This window comes from Equus asinus, chromosome 21, assembly GCF_041296235.1.
Source record: "Equus asinus isolate D_3611 breed Donkey chromosome 21, EquAss-T2T_v2, whole genome shotgun sequence".
Taxonomy (NCBI): domain Eukaryota; kingdom Metazoa; phylum Chordata; class Mammalia; order Perissodactyla; family Equidae; genus Equus; species Equus asinus.
In genome coordinates this window covers 11098573-11120420 of record NC_091810.1, presented here as the reverse complement: position 1 = coordinate 11120420, position 21848 = coordinate 11098573, and the positions used below count along the sequence as shown (strand labels likewise).

At 55.5% G+C, this 21848-nt stretch overlaps 1 protein-coding gene across 2 annotated transcripts in view; it reads right to left on the bottom strand.

Annotated features, from left to right (window-relative positions):
- Positions 1 to 3316: 3316 nt before the first annotated feature.
- Positions 3317 to 21848, bottom strand: part of CHCHD6 (coiled-coil-helix-coiled-coil-helix domain containing 6) — a 253019-nt gene continuing 234487 nt past the window's right edge. The window contains exons 7-9 of one of the 2 annotated variants that reach the window (XR_011496584.1): positions 7856 to 8035; positions 6168 to 6303; positions 3317 to 3519 (exon numbers count right to left, since the gene is read on the bottom strand). Coding sequence is in view for 1 of the 2 variants with exons in the window: in XM_014846097.3 (XP_014701583.3) it covers positions 3514 to 3519; positions 6168 to 6303 (142 nt within the window). In the remaining variant the exon portion in view is untranslated. The remainder of the gene's footprint in view (positions 3520 to 6167; positions 6304 to 7855; positions 8036 to 21848) is intronic. The other variant, XM_014846097.3, reaches the window with a different exon arrangement.

Genomic DNA, 21848 nt, shown 5'->3' with positions numbered 1-21848 from the left:
CAGTGACACTCAGCCTCCTCCTAGGTCCAGGGCACGTCGGACACTCCCTGCATGCCCTGCTCTTGCCCCACCCCAGCCACCCGCAGTCACTCGGGATGTCAGCGCAGCATCTGCACCGGCAGGGGTGGCAGGGTCGTGGGCCGAGGCGGCAGCGTGTGGCCCAGGCAGGATTGGTCTCTCTCAGTGTGTAGGAATCAGCACCTCACACGAGGTCCTGCCCCAGGGCGCATGGCCACCTTGGTGTTGATGGCCCGTTCAGACCTGCCTTGGCATAACTGGGCCTCTCCAAGTCGGTAATGACGTTAGAAGGAATGAACTCTAGCCATTTCTTCTGCTGGGGGCCACATTCCCCATCTGGGGAGCCAGACGAAGGGAAAGGATACAAGACTGATCCTCTCAGCTGGGTCCCTGGAGCAGGGCGGAGTCAAGACTTTGGCCATCGCTGGGCGGGGCCCAGCACACAGCGAGGACCTGGCCTTCAAGAGGGAATGCCGTGTCACACTGAGCACTGTGTGAGCTTGGGCAAGTTACTCACATTCTCTGTGCCATGGTCCCCTCATCTGTAAAGGGAGGGCAGGGTGATGATGGCAGTAGCTATCCCAGGGCTATGTGAGACTTTACACGAGTCAGTGTTTATAAAGGGCATGGGAGAGGGCCAGGCACACGGTAAATGACAGCCAGGGTTGAGGACTGACCCCACTTCTGCAAGCTGTCCATCATGCGCCAATACAAGCTGTGAACACGTACAGGTGTGTGTACACATCCACCATCTGCACCCACTACTCACGCCTGCCCAAGCACAGCACACGCGTACACACACCCCCACTCAGCACACCCCAGACGGTCCCACTGAAAGGCTTCTGTGGTCTGCTTGTGGTCTTGGCTCTCAGTCCCCTCCTCCATAGCAGGTGGCAGCTCCAGGCCGCCTGGCCCTCCATCTCCCCCAGGTTCGGCCATGGGAGGCATGAATGGAGGCGGGAGGGCGTGAGGAGAGGTCAGGCTGCTTCCATCTTCTCGGCCACAGGCAGCCACTGTTTGCAGCAGCTCTGTGCTCCCCTGAGCAGAGCCCCTGTGGAGCCAGATTCCACTGGGTGACCCCACCTCTTCCCTTTGTCCCTCCAGGCCTGGGGGGATGGGAGCTTCCTACCGGAAGGAAACTGCTAATTTCTGGGTTATCACACCATCCCATTTGGGTTTTCAGCTCCTCCATCTCCTTTGTGATCAACTCCCTGCATTCAATTCCCTCTGTTTTAAATAATTAGGGTGTTTCTGGTTTCCTGGTTGGACCCTGGATATCACAGCCAACATCATCATTTTTAATCCCCCAGCAACTGGATGGGATGAATACTAATGCTCCCTTTCAACAGTCATGCAGGTGGGGACCTGAGCCCAGGAATGTCCACCTCCAGGTCCACACCCCTCACCCATGCAATGCTCTCTTAGGCCCTACTTCCTTCCTACTATGTATGGCCATGCAGAGGGACTGGAGATGCACGTCGACACTTAAGCGTGCCATGCACAAATGCACATACAGCCTGCACTCTGAGCACATGCAGAGTCCCCCTATACTCACACTCCAATACAATGACACAGACGGCTCTGGACACACACCTCCTAAGTGCCTAGCAGGGGAGGGATGGAGACCAGGCCAGGGAAGCTCAGTGCTGGCTCCAGGGGATTCAGGGAAATGGGCTGAGATCCAGCCAGAGAGAGCCCGGGAGCATTAGCAGGTGGTGAGCATGGCTGGCTGCCTGTGCACAAACACAAGCACAGAGGCACATCTGTGTATCCACACAATGCACACACACACACACTGTGCACACACACAGATGGACAAGCACACACAGACCCGTGCAGACACACAGCTGCCCCTAACTGACTCCTTGGTAGGAGGATGGAGTCTGAGAGTTATTCCTGTGAGTTTCCAAGTTGGACAACACCCTGGACGCCAGAGGCTTCGGAGGGGTCTCAGAAGGGTATCAGCAGCTGAAGGACTGATGTCACTTCAGGTCAGTAGACCAGGTGACCTATGATCCCAGGGTTGACGTCAAAGATGGCCAGCCCCTCCCTGGGCTGCCAGGCAAGGTTCAAGGAGGCTCAGGCCAAGGTGCCCTGACTCCTACCCTGGCCACTCACCCCCGCGTGTTTTCTGATTGTGTCCTTGTGGCTGTGATAAGCTGACCCACACCTTCTAGAGAGGGCATCTCTCACAGCTCTTTTCTTCTCAGCCAGTATGCAGTGTGGCCGAATAGAACCACCTCGTGCTACCTGCCCAGACAACTGGACACTGCCAAGCCTCAATCCCCATTTGAGCTCTGCACGTGAGAATTTGGGGATGTGCAGAGATGGTTGAGCTGCAAAGCCTGAGTCCAGACTGCAGGCTCTTAGCTGCAGACGGCTTGGGACTCTCCAAAAGAACCTTAGCAGGACATCCAAGGTCATCAGCGGAGTATCTGGCAGATCAGAAGCCCACCCCAAACTCTTCCTGCTGCCTCCCACTGCACCAGGCAGGCCAGAGTGCAGCCCAGGTGTGGTCGAGGCACCCTAACGGGGGTCCCGCCAAAGGTCAAGGCCTGGCAGGCCAGTGTTTACACACCAACTGAGCAGAGCTCATCCCAAGCCAGGTGTCATCTGCCTTTCTCAACGCCCTGTGTCCTTCATTTCAGTCTGCAGAAACACTAGCACCCAAGCCAAAAATTTGGAAATCATCCTTGATCCTCCCCTCGCCCACTCAAATCCAGAGTCCTGCCAGTTTTAGCTCCTAAGCCTTGCCCTGCTCTGTCCCCTGACCTGTCACCAGCCTCCATGGTCATCCGCCCTCAGGTGTCCTGTGCCCCTCAAGCCCTTCCTCCCCAAGAACCAGGGACTGGACAGTGCTGCTCCCTGCTAGAGACACCCCACACCTCGGCCTGGCCTCTACCCCCTGCCCTGCCTGGCCCCCATTTTGCTCTCTGCAAATGCCCAGCTGGGCTGGGCCTGTGCTCCCCCCAAGCCCCACATCTCCTCAGCTTCTGGCCTGCCCTCCAGGCATCCTTCAGCTTTCGTGCTGGAGCTCAGACAGAGCCTCCGTCAGGAAGCTGGCCTGTTCTCCCTGCTCCATCCCTGGAAAGAACCGCTTTCCCCTCATTTCATCTCCTACCTGCTTCTGGGTGGCCTGTTGGTGCTGAGGCCTAATTTTGGGTTTCCATGCCCATCTCCCCTGCTAGGCCAGGTCCTCCCTGAGGGGGCAGCTTGTCTCACTCTGCCTGCACTGCCAGGGTCCGGCACAGGGCTGGACACAGAGGAGGCAGCAGTGACTGTCTGCCAGCAGAGAGAATGACTGAAACAAAGACATGTGCTTTATTTGTTTTTGGACACTCGCACACACTCGATTTCTTAAGCATATGGCACAGAAGCATCTGTAGACACCCAGCGGGAAATGGCTGGGCACGGTGTCTGTGGCCTGTGGCCCCATAACTGGTCCCTTCTTCAGGGCTCCAAGTCACTGCCAGGGCCAAGAGTGATGGCTGCTCCTCAACCCTACAAAGGAGAACAAGGCAGAGTTCAGTTCCAGCCCTATTCTGCCAGGGCCCCTGTGCATCCCCCAGGCCTCAGCTCCAACAGGGCCTCAGGCTCTCGATGCCCCGTGAGTGTGAGCCGTTAGTGGAAACCGTCCTCCCCAGCTGGTCCCCGAGGCCTGGGGCTGGGCCTCTTCACCTCTGTGCCCAGTGCCCACTCAGCACATGCCCGCAGCGACCAGCTAACAGGGGCCTCCCCACGCCACCCTGTGTAGAGACAGCTCCCAGCCCAACTCTCCTTTGCCCCATTGAGGTCTCCCCTCTGTTCTCGTACTTAACCACTTGGATTTTCTAAGTGAAACCACTCGGAGAGTGTGCTCTGGAACACGAGAGCCCTCACAATCAGGCGGTTACTCAATGAAACCTGCTTCCGAGGTGCTGTCCACATCCGCACACACGCACACGTCCCCGGGCATGGAAGGCCCCCCAGGTGCTGGAGCGTGCCCCAGGAGCTCTGGGGAGGTGCTCCCTGCCCCAGCTCCAGACCAGGTGGGCCTCTGTCCTATACCTACTCCTGGCTGCCAGAGATGAGGGTTCCTGCCACCTGGCTGCTGCCAGAAGCAAATCCCCATTAGAGATCCTTTAACCTGCCATCCTCTGGAGGAGGCTGGCTGAGGGCAGTGGGAGTTTCTCTCGCACTTGCAGCATCTCAGGCACAGTGGCAAGCTGAGCGTCTGCGCTACGAGGCCTGCGAGAGTCCGCCGAGCATGCTTTCCCGAAGGAACGCTGCAGACGCAGCCGGGGAGCAGACCGGTCTCTGCTGCTGCCAGTTGCTCAGTCTCCAATTTAGGCTTTAAGAACGCCAGGGGGGCGGGGCCAGGAGGAGAGAGCCAGGCCTGGCAGTGCCCCAGAGCCCCTCTCAAGCATGCTGGAGCCACAGAGAACACACTGGAGTTAAATGCAATCTGTCTCCTCCGTAATCACATTTTGCCTCGGTGCAATGAAGATACATTGGTGAGATGTGTTTGTTAAAGAAATATTCTGCTGGGGGAGGGGCTGAAAACTGTCATGGCGTGGGGCCTGGACGGAGCGAGCGAGGATAGAGTCAGGGCTGGGGCTGGACGAGGGCTCTGCGGGGAAGCCAAGGGGGCCACAGCACAGCCTTAGGTCTTTCCCTCGGGAAGTCAGGTGCGTGGTGAGCAGAGGCTTGGAACAGACTTGGATCCCGGCGGGAGAAGGGATTTTTGTGCAGCCCTTCACAAAGACCTCGGTGGATGCAAAGCGGCATGGGGAGAGCTGCCCGTCCCACAGCCCACACGGCGTGGCCCAGTGCAGCTGGCCCAGCTCCCGCTCCTTCTGTCGACGATACTGCAGGAACTGCTGTCTTTCCTGCTCAGTCTGAAATCGAGCAAACAGCTCTCCACGCTCCACAGCGGGGCCATGGGGCTCTGCGATGTCCCTCGCTGCTGCATCCCAGAGGCCAGAGCTGATGCTGGGCAGCAGGTGCTGGTGTGGGCTGTGCCCAGCCCAGGGCGGGTGTGAGCAGGGCAGAGCTGTGGTCTGAGCCAACAGAAACGTGAGGAGGGCTCTGGAGAGGCTGGGCTGTTGAGCAGGAGACTCTGCCACACCAGGCCCGACCACCACTGACCTCTGACCTCAGCCTTTCCACAACCAGCACCTACAGCCACTTGTCTCTTATTCCGGCCAAAGAGGCTTTTCCATGGGAAGAAGGCCCCATGCCAGGTTCTTTTAACAAACACGTCAGCCCTCTGGCGAGCTCCAAGCCAAGTGCCCCTGGAGTGAAGGCCAGGCCCCCAGGTGGGGGTGCCATGTCAGGGTGGGGAGGAACCAGGTCCAGCCTGGAGCACTGTACTGCTGGGCCCGGGAAGGGAGACGGAACTGTCTAGAAGAGGAACAGGAACTAGGGGAGGCAGGAGGAGAGCAGTGGGAGCCGGCTGGAGCGTGGGAGAATGAGGGCAAGGCCTTAGGCCACACCTCAGGGAAGGGGCGCCGCCAGCCCCAGACATCTCCGACAGCCCACAGCCCCCCTGAAGCGGGGCTGGGGAGTGCAGGAGACCTGGGACCGCTATGCCACTCCCTCCCCAGAGCTGGGCCCTGGCATGCTGCTTTGGACCAGCACAGGAGTAGGGGACAGAGAAGGACCTGCATCCCCTCCCCAGCTCAGGCTGGCTGCACCCCAACTCCCGTCACTTTCCCGAATCCGAGGCTCTTCCCTCTTCCACAGGGCTGTCTCTGCCCTTCTATGACCCCCACCCTGCACCGGGGGCCTTCTCCATGCTCCTACCCCCAACTGCCCAAAGGTAAGAAGCGGGTGGCCCATACATGCCCTTAACTAGGTGGGCGGCCCCTTGAAGGTGGGGCCTGACTTTACCCAGTGCCACTTTCAGACTCAGCCTAGTGGGGCCCAGCGCCCACAGGGCCCCCTTTTCCTAGCCCAGGCAACCGAGAGCACTCGTGGGAACAGCCCGGCAGAACGTCTGAGCCAGGAAAGGACTGAGGACATCTGAGGCCTAAGAGTCCCTCCCCGTGCCAGGGCAGAGGCCTGGAGCTCTGAAAGTCCGACTCAGCAGACAGAAGCGCAGAGGTCAGCACGCGGGTGCCCTGCCCCGACGTGTCCACAGGGGCCAGGAGGGCAGGGCCAGGCCTTACCTTGCGGGCCGCACTCACGCAGCGCTGGTAGGCCTTGACCAGGTCGGAGCACAGCAGCACCTCCTGCAGGTGGTCACGGTAGCAGCGGAGAATCTGCGCCTGCAGCCCTGAGCACGCGGGCTCCAGCCTGCGGGGCCTGCGGGCAGAGGGCAGGTGGGCCTGGGGCTCGGCCAGAGGGTTGGCAGGGAACTGGCTCCCTTGCTCAACACACACGTCAGACCTGGGCTAGGCTCCTGCTGGCCACCAGTGTCCAGTTACCCTCAGAGACGTGGGCACCGCAGGGGTTCAATCAGCAGCAGGTGCTGAGGGGAAGGGGCTGGGGGCTCCGCCAGGCTCTCTCCGAAAGGGGAGACAGCCAAGGGGGCCAGCCAGAGGACCCCGACCTGGGCGCGCCACCTCCCAGGGCTCCCCCAACCTGAGGTGTCCACCGACTGTGACCCAGAGACCACACATTCTGCAGCCATTTCTCATAGGAAGGCATTCTTCTGATTCCAAAACTAAGACATGCATGATGAGGAAAACTATAGAAATGTCTAAAACAGAAATAAAATTTTTCAGAATCTTACTTCCTAGAGATCACCCCTGCAGTATTTCGGGGTACTTTTCTATTTTTTCTTTCTTTGTTTATCAAAGTAGGTTTAGAACCTACAAAAAATGATAGGGCCGGCCTGGTGGCGCCGTGGTTAAGTGCACACATTCTGCTTCTCAGCGGCCCCGGGTTCGCCAGTTCAGATCCTGGGTGTGGACATGGTACCGCTTGGCAAGCCATGCTGTGGTAGGCGTCCCACATAGAAAGTAGAGGAAGATGGGCATGAATGTTAGCTCAGGGCCAATCTTCCTCAGCAAAAAGAGGAGGACTGGCAGCAGTTAGCTCAGGGCTAATCTTCCTCAAAAAAAAAGATATGTTTTCTTTTTAAAAATACCAAACAAAAACAAAAAAGTGAAATAAAGATCATGCTAGAGTTGGTCACCAGCGTCGTGGGTTTGTGCCCTTCCTGACTGCTCTCCCACCACCCCCGCCCCCTCTCCTCTCTGTTCCCCTGTCTGGCTCTCACACGTGCACACCCTCACATACACTCACACAGTGCTCACTGTGCCAGGCACCGCCTTCCTCACCGACTCCTCCTAACAGCTCTGTGCAATACGTGCTATATTTATCATCCCCTTTTACAAATTAGAAAACTGAGCTACAGAGAAGTTAAGTAACTTGTCCAAGGTCACACTGCTAGAAGTGGGGGAGCCGGGATATATTTATTTACGTGGTTTTGGTCACATTGTTTTCACAGATTGGTTTTCCAATTTGGTTTTCAGGCCGGGTCCACAGAGAAGCCTCAAAGCATAGACGGACCCGCAGCACCTGATGTGGCCTTTCCATCACACAGGGCCACCGCCCAGGGCATTTAGCAGGGGCTGTACACATGCAGAAAACCTCTGCTATGGTTCTGAGCAGTGAAAGGATCACTGTCATGCTTTATGTGGCTCTGGTCCTGTCACATGGGGGCACACTCGTAGATTGGTAATTCTCCTGGCCCGTGTCTCCATGTTTTAAAATTTCGCATGCATAGGCGCTGGAACGGAGGAGCACCATTATTGTTTTAAGATAACTCAGACGCATTGAGTTCATCAGTCAAGAACAGCAAGCAACAGAACACTTAGGAGATGAGGTACCCAGTATCTAACTGTCCCACCTTACAGGTCTGGAGGTGGCACTTCTGGTACCAAGGACGTCATGCTGGGCCTGGGTCCCCTTCTTTCCTGTGGCGTCCCCATGCTGGCCGTCATCCTCAGGGCTGCCGTCTCATGCATGTCAGCTCTCTTCTTTTCCCATTGGCCAGAAATGGGTCACATGCCCACCCCGAAAACAATCACTAAGGAGGGGAGTGAATTGACTGTGTTTAGCCAAGACCAATAAGACTTATACCTGGGGCTTGAAAAAAAATGGGCTTCTAAACTGAAGCAGCAGCAGGGACGAGGGGCAGCAGCCGTCCACGGCTCCCATGCCATGCCAGCACTGAGCTTTGAGGCTCAGGAGGCGAAGGACGTGCCGGGAGAAGCAGTCGTCCCATTCCCGGGAGGGAGGGGCACAGTGGGGATAGCTGAGGAGGCTCCGACGACATGCGACTCCACCAGGTTCTGAGGCTGCCACCCTAGAGACGAGGCTGGCCCTTCAATACTGTGTCATTCCCGTCCTTGAGATCACAGTTCTGGTTCACGTCTCCGTGGCATGGATGGCGTCTTAGAGATTTCTTAAGAAATGTGGTGTCTTTTCTCAGCACTAGCCTCTCTTCTTCGTGCCCATGGAAGACAGGTGGGCTCCCTGGATTCAGCCCTGCCCTCTCGGGACCCTGGTATCCCCTTCACTGGGTTCCGTCTGCTGCTCGTCATCTGAGGCAGCCGAGAACCGGGGGACAGCAGGGCAATCACCTGATTCCCCTCAATGCTTGTAGAATATTTCTCCATTCTTATACTTAAAAACTTTCTGACACAGATGTGTCTAATTGTGGGCCTTTTAAAATGGCCTTTTTCTCGGAGGACAGCGTTTCGTCTCAGGCAAGTGGTCTGTGTGACTGCGCTTGTCGCCTGGCTCCAGTGCCCTGGCATTCTCCGCAGGAACGCCGCGGCCAGAGCTCTGCGCTTTTTGCCCCCACCCCAACTATCTTCCTCTCCTTGTTCCCACCTCTGGGGGCCGTTCTGGGAGGCACGACGCTCCTTGCCTGCATCAGCCCTGTCCTGGGCAGGGAGAAGCCTGTGAGGCCGCGTCTGCTCCTCGGCTCCCCCACCCCGGCCCCTTTGCCGCCCTTTCTCACCAGCCCTTCCTGCTCCTGCTGACCAGCCGTCCCATGACACCAGCAGCTCCCCGAGGGCGCAGGTTGGCTCCCTCTTTTGGACTCCCTTGAGGCGGCACACTCCCATCACATGCCCCCGAGCGCCCGCTCCTGCCGCAGCCCAGCTGCTGGCGGGCACACAGCAGGCACCCGTAGTCGGGGAGCGCCGGGCCCATGGAGGCAGAGCTGCCCTCAGCTGCGAGTCTGTGTGAGCCTAACAGGTGTGTGTGGAGAGGGGTGTCCCGGACAGGATGAGCGGTGTGGCCCACAGCGCCCCTCAGACCTGCAGCAGAGACCCTGGCTCTCACTTTGCAGCTCGTCGGTGGGCAGAGCAGTCGCTTCACAACTCATCCCTCGCCCTCGGTCCCTTTCTCCTGTGGCTTCAGGTCCCTGGACGAGGGCCCGTGTGTTTTGAGGGCAAACCTCACGGAACACCCAGTGGACACCCGATTCAGGAGAAACTGGGCCGTGGTGAAACCCATGGCTTCCACACCAGTACCACCGTTGGGACTGTAGAGGCCTCTCCTCTGGGACAGGAACAATAGGAGGAGACAGACTGGCAGGTAAATGTCAACTAGAAGAAATTCCACCCATTTGCTTGCAAAACGGCTCTGAATCGGGTAGGATGGGGAGAGCAGAGCTCTACAAGGCTTCCTCTGAAGCAGGGCCGGGCGGGGCATGGGTCGGACTGTTGACGAAAACAGGTGCCTTCCACACAAGCAGAGCCCTGCCGGCCCTGGTCCATGGCAACCTTGTTTGCACTGCATACAAAATGGCTCAGACTTTTAGAAACATCCAGTCTGTGAACAGCTGCTCGACAAATACACAATAAATGTATCCCGAGTGTGCTGTGAACTCTCCAGCGATTGGGATGAGTCCTGGTCCCCTGTCTGAGGGCCGTTCACTGCCGTGAGCATGCCCTTTGCGTAGTAATATCTAACGATCTTTGTGGCTTTGAGGGTGTTCACGTCACCCAAGTCTGAAGGCCTCGAGTGCAATGGTAAGGCAGTCGGCTCACCTCACCAGCCCCTACTCTCCTCATCCACACCATGGGAACACTGCCCGTGCTGGCAGTGACGAAGGCCAGACAGGTGAGTGTGTGACAGTGTGCACTGTGAAGTGCCGCTCTGATTAGCACTCTGGCTGTCAGCGTGGGAGGCCGAGGCGGGGCAGGGGTCAGGGTGGGGTGGGGGGAAGGGTTGAGGAAGGCAGGCAGGTGTGACCGGTGGCAGCTGGTGGAGCAGAGCTAAGACAATAAGGCTTTGGGGGCTGGGACTCCAGATGGAGACTTGAAGGTGGGACATGTCTGAACACATCCCTCTCCCTATAACCTAAGCCTTGAAATCATTCCGAGCACAGTCCAGATCTTGCCCAGGCCGCACTGGTGCCTCTCTCCCAGGAATCTTAAGGTTCCAATGACAGCATCCGTTCTCTAAGAAGGCCACAGACCGCTGAGCGAGGCACCCTGTGGGCCAGCAAGGACAGCACAGGTTTTGGGGTCAGACAAACGTGGGGCAAAGCTCTGGCTTTGCCCCTCTCCACTGTGTGGTCAGGAGTCAGATAGGGAGGGCCCCACTGCACAGAGTGGCCTGGGACACGGCACACAGGGCCTGTCCCCAACACCAGCACAGCCTCCAGGCCCACAGTGTCATGGGCACTCAAGAAATGGGCTGAATGCTGCTCTGCCTGCACAAAGGACTTCCACACCTCACCTCCCTGACACCCCCGAGAGCGGGCGTGATGGCCACAGGCGGGGCACACGGCGAGGAGGAAGCGGAAACCACCCGACTCCAAGCACTGCCTTGTCCACTTGGACAACAGGTCCCCCATGCTGACCAGTCACACGCTGGGGAGTGAGGCCTCAGAGAGGCTAACAGGCTGCACCAACGCCAAGACCACCTCTGGGTACTCAGTATCACTCCCCGTGCTGCCCTTGAACCAGAGGTCTACCTCTGTGCTGGGGGTGACGTGCTCCCATGGTAGGAGCACTGAATACGAACATTAGACAAAGGAAAGCCTCAGCCAGAAATAAAACACACTGCCCAGCCCACGGCATCATGCAGTCAGGCCCACAAGCACAGTGGTGAAGAGCCGCCCCTGAACACTGCGGACCGCCGCCCCATTCCCTATCTGAGAAGGGGGCATCGCTCTCACCACCAAGCACCACACATGGGGATCCTTTCTGCCTCCAGGCAGCCGCACCCCTCCCCACCCACTCTGGGCACAAAGGCCTCTCGCCCCTTTCCCTTTGCTGTGCAGACCCCCGGGCTCTCATCAACCACTCCTGCCACCCCTGAATTCTCCTTCCCCAACTGCTAAGCCCCAGGTCCTTGCCAACAATTTGCCTTCCAGAGCTCAAGACCCCAGTATCGCAAAGCCCCCTGGAGCCTTCCATCCAAGCATCCCGCGTTACTCCGACTCACCATTTCCTCCTCAGAATTCACCGTTTAGCACCAAGAAAGCTGTGTCCCCTCCCGAGTTTCCTGTTGGGTGAGTGGCATTGCTCTGCCTCCATTCTGGGGGTCTCCCCATGCCTCCATTCTGGGGGTCTCCCCCTGCCTCCATTCTGGGTGTCTCCCTCTTGTCTTCATTCTAGACCTGTCCTTCTTGTCCTCATTCTAGATTTCTCCCCCACCTTCATTCCTGATGTCTTTCTCGTACCTTCTAACTATACCAGCCCTACCTCTCCAATCAAACTGAAAACTGAAGATGCATCCATTCCACCTCCCAAACGCATTCTCCCCTCCCTGGTGATCTAAATTACCCTTACCTGGGTGGCTCTAGATGCTACTCACTGCTCTCCCTGCCTCAACTATCCTCCATGCTCCGTCCCCAGAGGCCTCTATTCGGCTCGGACGCTCCACCTGACCTCTGGCTCAGGTTTGCGGAGGCCAAACCTGCATGTATCCTGCCCCCTCTGCCCTTCACCCCTCCACTTCTGGGAGGTTCCCAGAGCAGACTCCCCCAGGCTTTCTCATCGGCAATAACGATCCTTGTGGACAGTCCTCCTCCTCCCACTAGTGCCCAGGCCTTCAAGGACCAGCTCCCCCTTGCCCTACCAGCTTTCCTCCCGCATGCCACTCCCTACTGTCTCGAGATCTGCTTCCTTCTGCCCCACCCCCATAGGCTGTCAGTGCCCAAAGGGCACAGAGCACATCTTCACCTTGGCATCCCCAGCTGTACTTTTTCTTAGCTTATCTTAAATGAAGAAACGGTGCTCAGAGAGGTCCAGCAGCTTGCTCGTGGTCACCATCTGACAAGCAGGGCCAACTCTCAGTTCTGAGCCTTACTGCAGACCCACTGCCCCCTTCATTCTCACAGCCCTGGAGCAGCCCCCACACACCCTGGTACTGCCATCTGTCATCTGTGTTTAGCTGTGTGATCGACATCACTGTGCCACCAGCCCAAACGCCCTAAGAGGGCAGGCTGTGTCCCTAGCAACTCACGAGCTGGGTGAGAACATTGGTCTCAGGCCTTTGGTGGCCCACTGGCCTCTTGGCCTCACTCCCACTTTTCCCCAGGCACAGATGCCCCAGGTGGAAGCACCCAGAACATGACCTGGGGACCCAGGGGCTCCTCCTGTTCACATTAGTTCCTTCTCTCATGGATAGGGTCTCACTCCCCCATCCGTGGGGCAAAGCTTTGTGTAGCCTTCCCTGCCTGCAGAAACATCTTTGGTATGCCCTCATAGGCATGCACACCACTGGATTCTAAGACATCCACCTGTCTGTCTCCATACAGGGCTTGGAGACCCCAGGGCAGGCTCGGAGCTGCATGGTGAAAGCATGTGACTGGCTGTGCCCTGAAGGGTGCCCAGGTGACCATTCCCGAGACTCCGCCATGCAGGGCCATCAGGAGGGAAGGGAACTCAGCTCTATGAAGCAGCAGCTGTGCCACACACTCATCATTATTGCACCTGATTCACACAGTATGGCCACCCCAGGAAGCAGATGTACTATTTGCAGCTTCTAGCATCTCCCCTCCACCCCACAGGGCTCTGCCCTCTCTGGCCTGGGGGCAGGGTTCCAGTCCACAAGATCAAGCCTGGGCTAGTGCAGTTGCACAGCCTCACAGGCCCAACGAAAGGGACTGGACTGAAACCACATCCCCTCAGGAAAGACATAACACTGGTCCTCCAACAGCCATGGCCACGAGCCAGGAGGAAACAGACCCTCACACCATTTGGGCTTCTCAGTTCACAGCTAGGAACTGTTTTTAGCTTTCCTGTAGCGCAGGCTCACACACTCAATCTTTGGCTTATGTTAGCTCAGATTGGGAGTCTGTCACTTGTAACCAAAAACGTTTTCTAGAGAAAACAACTTAATGAGGTTGTGGGGTCAAGGGCTCCTAAGAACTATCTGCACACGTGTGAAGGTCAGTGGGTTGGAGAGTCTCTCCCCAAAATTTATGTCCTTCTCAAAACCACAGAATGTGACCTTAATTGGAGACAGGGTCATTGCAGATACAATTAGGTAGGATGAGGCCATTCTGGGGTAGGGAGGACCCCTAATCCAATGTCTGGTGTCCTTATAAGAGGACGAGAGGAGCCAGTCCCGTGGCCGAGTGGTTAAGTTCACACGCTCTGCTTCAGCGGCCCAGGGTTTCGCTGGTTCGGATTCCGGGCGCGGACATGGCACCACTCATTAGGCCACGCTGAGGCGGTGTTCCACATGCCACAACGAGAAGGACCCACAACTAAAAATATACAACTATTACCTGGGGGGCTTTGGGGAGAAGAAGGAAAAAAAGAAGATTGGCAACAGTTGTTAGCTCAGGTGTCAATCTTTAAAAAAAAAAAAGAGGACAAAAGACACAGAGACACAGGGAGAAGGCCATGTATGGACAGAGGCAGAGACTAGAGCAATGCACCTACTAGCCGAGGGATGCCAGCGCCTGCTGGCAACACTAGAAGCCTGGAGAAGGGCAGGGAACAGGTCCCCTCCCGCCCTAGAGAGCCACCCCTGGGCCACAGCAGCTACCTTTAACAAGCATCCATGCAGGGCCAGGCTCACGGTCTGCACAGGGTCTGGTCTCTGCGCCCCCCATCCGAGGTATCACCTCCACTTAGAGAAGAACTGGGTTCCTCTGACTCGCCGTACCTTAGCTAATCGACAAGTGGAGGAGCTGCAGTTCACGACCAGGAAGCCTTCCTGGAGGGAGAGATCTGTGCTGAGGCTCAGGCTATGGGAGGGGAGATGATGAGGAGTATGCTTCCATCTCAGTAAACGGCCTGGGTGGAAAATATGGCCTCGTCTGAGATTGCATCTGGGCAGGCCTGTGGTCCTGGTCATTCTGAGAACCAACACCTACCAGGACCTACTGCATGCTAGGTCCTAAGCATGTCCACAACAACCCCGTGAGCCTGGGCATTACTGTCTCATTCTGTAGATGGAGACACTAGTCTCAGAGAGGTTAAAGTGACTTGCCCAAGGTCACACAGCAGTGAGATAGAGCCAGGATAAGAGCCTGGTGTGTTAGGCTCCACAGCCCTTGCTCTCCACAGTGTGTCCCTCTTAGCTCCACTCTTGCTTTTGGAAAATTCCAAAAAATCTCCAAAGAAGAAACCATCAAGGGAACAAACAAGAAACAAAAGACACTTGCCCCAAACCACACAGGACGCAGGGCTCCCGAATGGAGCCAGAAGTCTGCTGACTCAGAGTGGGGAGTGGGCAGGGCTGGTGAGGTGGAGGGCTGGCAGGCCTGGGTCCACAGGAGGGGAGCAAGGAAGACGATGGACGTGCGGGTGAACAAAGCTGACGACAAAGAGCAGAGTCAACTGGAAAAGTGGAAGGAAAAAGGAAAGGAGAGGACATCCCACCAGTGAGGCCGGCCTGGGGAAAGCAGGGACAGCATCTCCCGTCACGGCGCTGGTGCCAGCAGGCGGGCCGAGGGCAGGCGGCCATCCCTCCCGCCTCTGAGGTGGCAGGGAGAGGGTCTCGTGAAGAAACGCAGTCGGCTGTTATGCCCGAGCGCATGCAGCGTCCTCACATGCACAGTCCCAAACCCTCTGTGTGCGCTCTTATTTAATAATGAAATCTCATCAACTTATCCTTCTTCTGTTATCACTGCCGACATCAATCTGATAATATTGGCCTGGTGTGGAATTGGGCTATTATATGTCCTCCTGATATTTAATTTCAGAGAAGCATCGGCAGGGGGTAAATATATGGAGCCGGCTTTTTATTACAGGCAGCAGTAAGGAGATTCCAAGTGAATGAGACATTCATCTTCGTCACATGCAATCTAGCTGTAGAGGAGAGGTTTCCGCTTTGACCGTGGCTAAGGGCTGAGGTGGTGACGAGCCCAGCTAGTTACTACGGACTTGGTCAACTGGCTGCTATCGACGATGTGCCAGTCAGCCCGGGTAAGTGGAGCCCAAAGACCCTGCCATCGATCAACATGCCACACAGGATCACTATCAGCTGCTCACTGCCGGCCGCCGGCTGCCCCGCCCCTCAGGCGGGAGGCGGTGATTTGAGAGCCAGGGCCTGGTGAGACGGCCCCTCTGCTGAGAGCCGAGCAGAGCTCCGCTCCCAAGGGGACGAACACCAGTTGGCCCCTGGCTGCCACTTACTCTGTGAAGAGGCTGCTTGTGACAGGGTTCTTCCCTGGGACTGTCACTTCACACACACGCATGCACACGCACATGTAACGGGGAAGGGCCACGGAGGGGAGGCCCACGGTTCTGACAGGACGTGGCCCAGGGGTCACCCGAGTCAAGGGGACCAGAGGAGAGGGAGGCTGCCTGAAGGAGGCGAGGACCACACTGGGGTCCACAAAAGTGAAGGGCAGAGTCCTGCTTGCTCTGGCTCCCAAGGCTCTTAGGAGTCTGTTCTCACTTCCTTGTGTCCTCTGTCCTAATTCAGACCCCCCGCTACCTGTCCTGGACTCCACACTGGCTTCCTACCATCTATACCCTCCGCTACCCTCCACTCCAGCCCGGCGTGACTGACAAGGCTCCTATTGCTGGGATCTGGTGCCCTTCATGTGCTGCTCCAAGCCCTTCACCATGTGCCCTACCTCTCTGCTGGGGCTCTTGCCACACCCCAGCCACCCTCTCTGCTCTAACACCGGGCACCTGTTGCTTCTCCTGAACACACTGGTTCTCTCGGGGCTCTGGGTCCAAGCACGTGCAAGCCCTCCTGCCTCCACATCCCTGGCTGTCAGTGTCAGGCCCCTGGCCACCAGGCGGCCCGGCAGAGAGACCTGCCTCCACTCCAGCTCCACGTGCCTCTGCTGCAAAGCCCCTAGGCCCCGAGGAGGACGAAGGTGCTTTTTGTGCTGGGAATGGGAGTGCTACAGACACCAGCTGAGGACCTACTGCGTGTCTGTGCTGTGCCTGCGGCTGTGCCTGCTGGAGCCTGTCCGTGGGGGCCACAGCGCACAGGGCTATCACAGGTCACATTGCTGTCCCTTCTCTGGCCCGCACACTCCTCTCGTGGCTCGTTTATTCCCAGCCCTGATCAGTGCTGCAGGTGCTAAACAAATAGGTGGTGAGAGAATATGCTGTGGCCATCCTCTCGACATGCCCCGAGTTTCCCCAGGCTGCACCTTGGCACCCCTCTTCCTTCTCTGCAACATCCCCGCCCTGCACTACACAAGCACGTCTTCAGTAGGGATGCTGGCCAAGGCATCCTTCCCCAGCCGGCCTACTGTGCGCTTGCTGCTATCTCATGGGCGCTCCTGGGAGCATGCTGCCAGGCTCCTTCCTTTCTGACTGAAGGGAAGTGTGACTGATCCAGTGTGGTCTCTGCTCTGCAGCCATGCTCACCTATGAGGGTGCTGGCACTGACCACCACCCATGAGGGCACCGAGCAGCTGCAGCCAAACCTGTGCAGAGCCGCCTCCCCACTGGACAGGGAGTGCCCAAGGGCAGGAACCGCAGTCGTTACCTCTCTTTGCACGGGTCCTCACCTGACACCGAGTGTGAACTGCACACTCTAAAAATCAGCTGCCGGCAGTCAGCGCGTCAGTAGTGAAGAGTCTCTGGGGTTCCATCCTACGGCTTCTCGGGGCAGAGGCCCACCCTCCTGACCGGCCAGGCGGCTGCCAGGCCCAGTGTGGTGCCTTTATAACCTGGCAGGCCAGCCCCAGGCCATCCACCCTGAGCCTCTTTAAGGAGGTGCGTCTGTGCTGGGCCACACTACACCCTGCTTTCCAGCCTTTTCCCCATCTTGCCTGCTCCCAATCCAAAGCACTTTCCTGCTGCTAGCCTCCCTCACGTCCCGCCTGGGCCATGGCACCCACCCAGCTGTCCCCTGTGACTCCTTCATACCACCCCTCACTGGCAGCCTTTGGGCAAGTCTCCAAAAGGCATGGCCCTCACTGCTTCTGCCCTGGTCCCCAGCCCCACGGGTGGGACCCATACGGCTCCAGGACACCTTCATTGCACCAGGTGCTCAAGACTGACTGTGAATGAACAAACCAAGGAGCTTCCCTTTAGGGGCTGGACTGGACCACACACAGCCCTCCTGCCTGTCCACAGCCACCAGCAGAGTTAGAGCAGCCGGGTGGGCTGTGCTCGACCCCAAGCGTAGGCACAGGAGCGCCAACATTTACCCCTTCAGCCTATCACTCAAGTACAGGAAAGGGTTTGCAATGCTGCCTGCTTTGGTGACAGAGCTGTCTCCCCACATGTGACATAGGGACAGGGAGGCAAGAAGTGAACCCAGTCATGTGAGTGTCAGACAGGAGCACCTTGTTGGTGCGGAAGGAGGCCTGGGTCAAAGCCCTGGACACACCTGCTCCTCCCTGCGGGCATTCCTGCAGCTGCCCCTCAGGCTCTGGCCAGTGCTGTCCTACCTCTGGCTTCCTGTACCCGCTCTGTGTAGTGGAACCCAAAGTGAAGCCTTGAGCCCCTCATGCCCCTCAAGATGCTTCTGGGCTCCTTTTTGTCACCGCCCCCCTCCACCCTAGACACCTGGCCTGGGCCTCAGGAACAACCTCCATGCTTCCTCCTGCCTTGCCCCTCATGGCCAGCCTGCAGAGACCACATCCTCTCTCTTGCCACCACCGGAGCTGCCTCGCATCTGGGGCCTCCTCCCCTTGTCCCCTGGATATCCACTAACTCAGACTCTGCCTGAAACTCTGCCTACTTCCCATCCCCACCAGAGGGGCCCCACTGGGCCCCAGGGTAAATGATCACTCTGAACCTTATCTCCTTCACTCATCCTTACAGAGCTTTTCCTCACTGTCTTCTAAATTGTAGAAATGTTTTATCAGCTGAAATCTGACACATAATCGCAAAGAATAAACAGACAGTACAGAGTTGGCGGCGGGCTCCCTGTGAGTCCCTCCCCTCAAGCCATGGTCTCCCCCACACACTGGGAAACCCACCCGCATAGAAAGTCACAGCTCCTCTGGCTAACCCTGGGCACTCCACAGGGAGGGAGCTCCCACCATGGGGCCTTGACTTACTACGTGGGAGACAGGAAGGACAACAGCACTCCTCCTTGTCCACTGACTGTGACATGAGAGGAGCAAAGGGGGTCCTCCAGGGCATTGCCTTTCCCTCAAATGTCACTAAGGACAAGAAGGGGCTGTTGGCAGTGTCCTTCATTAGAAGGCACCCAGAAAAATCAGTCTCATCCTCTAATGCCACATCTTGGCTTTGAACCAGAACTGGTTTCCCTCCGCATGATCTCAGAATTGGCTGTGGGTTGCTGGAGTCTGGCGAAACCCCTATCACAACCTGACCCAAGGTGAGGAAGCCCAAACCAGCAAGATGGAGGGACGTGGTCACATCCCACAGCCATGCAGTGGTGGGAAGAGGGCCACACCTCCCTGTCCTAATTCCCATCAACCTGAAGTCTATGGAAGACTGGAGCTGTTCTCAAAACAGAAAGGATGGACGCCTTTTCCTTCCACCTTCCTTTGCTGTCCCGGGAGAAGCTGGGTGGGGAGCAGGGACCACCGGGGGGTGGGGGCAGTGGTGTGCCTGCAGCTGGGGCAGTGGGTGAGGATGTGGAGGCGGTGGGTAGAAAGGCAGCCAGAACAGTTGGGAGGTTGGTTACACTGAGCACAGAAGTTCAGTGATTGAGCAAATAAGCATGCACGCTGAGGATAACAAGAGCCAGGCCTCTTGCTCTGAGAAGGGGTGTCTAAGCATGGAGAAGGCTACAAAGAACCCTCGGTATTGGAACTGAAGGTATCAATGTGAACTTCATATATACAGACAGATGCGGAAATCCTTATGGATGAATACATGTGTGTACATATACTCACATGCATATAAATATCTAGGTATGCTTGTGCATATGCACACACACGCTCCTCGCTCTATCCACAGAGAGCACCTAGAAACACTGACATTCCAGTAGCAACAAGCACACCAATGCTCAGATCATGGTTTCTAAATACTATTCTCCAGTAAAAGGAACAGGGCTCATTGGGGAAGTGGCTGACTCCAGGGCTGGGCCTGGGATAATTCTGGAACACCTTGTGCCAGAAAGTAAAGAAGTGCTCCGAGAATGAAGAGACATTAAAAGGACAGAAGAGTCTGTTTGAAGGACCAAATCTAGAACCTTCTGAGTATCAAAATAAATGAGAGTATATATTACAATCCAATGAGTAATTGTGAATCCCTGATTTTTTACTAACATAAGCAAATAAATGAATACCTAGCCAAATGGCGGAGAAGGGAAAATTCTTCCTCTAATTGAGTGTCAATTAATAAATGTAAAAGAAACAACGGAAATCAATAATCACCATTTGGCAACCATTACTGTGGTGGCTAACTCAGTGAGAACCATCCTGGAAGCCAAGGCTGATGGGTGAGGTCTGATAAGGATCAGGATATGGGCATACTGTGGAGCATCTCCCCTCAAAGTACTAATCAAAGACAAAGGGGAACACAGCCTTGCAGCAAAGAGACCAGGTGGATGCCAAGGTGACCAGTCAGGGTCAACATCGCCAGTGGTAGGATGGGACGCGCTGTGAAAGGTCTTCCCGCCAAGAATGCATGGTTTGAGTCTGGTCATGAGGGATCATCCGGTGGACCTAGGTTAGGGTCACCCTATGGCAGGAAAGGCCTGTATTCTTTAAGACTGTCAAGGTCATGAGAGACCAGGAAAGACTAAAGAATTGTTCCACACTGAAGGAGACTGACGGCGCATGACGAGTAAGAGCAGTACAAACTCTTAGGCGGATCCTGGACCAGAAAGGAAAAGAGAGGATGGTAGGCAGCAGGTGAAATGTGTGTGTGGTCTGTGCTGAGTCAGTATGAGGCTCCTGACTGGAAGGGGGTGTGTGGCCACGGAGGACATGCCCTTGGGAGGTACGCAACGGACTGGAATACTCAGGGACTACAGGTCACTGTGTCAGAAGAAGACGACATTTTCATCTAGAGGGAAAGGTGAGGACGCAAACTCCTAACACGTGAGCAGGCAGGGGATCCAGGTTAAGGAGCAGCAGGGATTCTTGGTACTACCCTGGCCACCTTTCCATGAGTTTCAAATTATCTCAAAGTGAAACACACAATAAGGACAATTTGAGAGGACTAAATGCATTCAGAAGGATGCATTTATCCCAAAAAAGAGCCCATCAGATTTTTTTTCTTTTTTTTTTTTTCAGTTGGGAGGGGTGTAGGAGGAGTTTGACAAAGTGATTCTAAATTCGCCTGAAAAAAAAGTGGGCCAAAATCGTCAAGGTAGAAGAACTTGCCCTGCCGGATATTTAATATTTTAAATAACCGTAGCTGCATAACATGTCTTAAACAAGCTCAAAATGTGTGCTCTGGGAAAGGGTCTGGAAACAGACCTGAGGAATTTAGCATATGATTGGGTGGAATCTTATAGCACTGTTAAGGTGACAAAGGACTCCTCATTTGGGAAAAAACCAGATGTTTTTTGTACTTTATATCCTACACCTAAATGAACCACAGCAGGGTCATCTGGAACAATGATTTAATGACAGGGAATAAAACTATAGAGGTATGAATCCTAAAAATGTGGATATTGGGAGAGGGAAGGCCCTTGAATATAACATAAGTCACAAGTAGAAAAATCAACAACAAAAATACTTTTGATCCCTATGCCCAAATCAACTTCCAAAGGGCAGAAGTTAAACAAAAGATTAACTGGCAAAACAGTCACAACAAAAAATGATACAATATTAATAACACCATTATACAAAGACTTTTTAAAAAGGAATAACAAGGAAAAATGGGCAAAGGCCATAAGTAAGCAATTCACAAAAGAAGAAATACATATGGCCATCAACATGAGGAGTTTTAAAAGGGAGAAGTTTTGCTTGTTTGTCGTTGTTTTTGAGATTGGCAAAGATGTTTTTTAGAAATGTTACAATCTTGTGTTGGGAAGTCTTGGAAAAATGGACACCCTCTAGCATCCTTGTTTGGAGTAAAAATCGGTACAGAACCTCTGTTGTTCTGGAGGGCCGGTTGATAAAATGTAAACAGATAAATATATGAATGCATAGTCTTGTGCATGTGTGTCCTTTGACCCAACAGTTCCCTCTAGAAGGGTTTAAACAAACGCACAGAGACAGTCAGGGCTGTTTGTCGCAGTACTCATTACATCGGTAAAAAATTGGAAAACACCCAAGGATCCATCGATAAGGGATTGGCTACATAAATTCTGGTATGATCACAGAGAAGAACAACATGGTGATTAAAAAGGAAGAGATAAATCTACATTCACTGATTCAGAAATAGGTTCCTGGCATATGGATGAGGGGAAAGAAGAGACTGAACTGTCTGTTTCTCATGAGCTCATGATGCCATTTATGTGCCATTGTGTTTCTGTGCTCTTGTGAGCAGTGATGTCACCAAAACACAAGCATGGAGAGATCTGAAATTTTTTTTAACTTTCTCTATATTTTTCTGCATTGCTTCATTTTT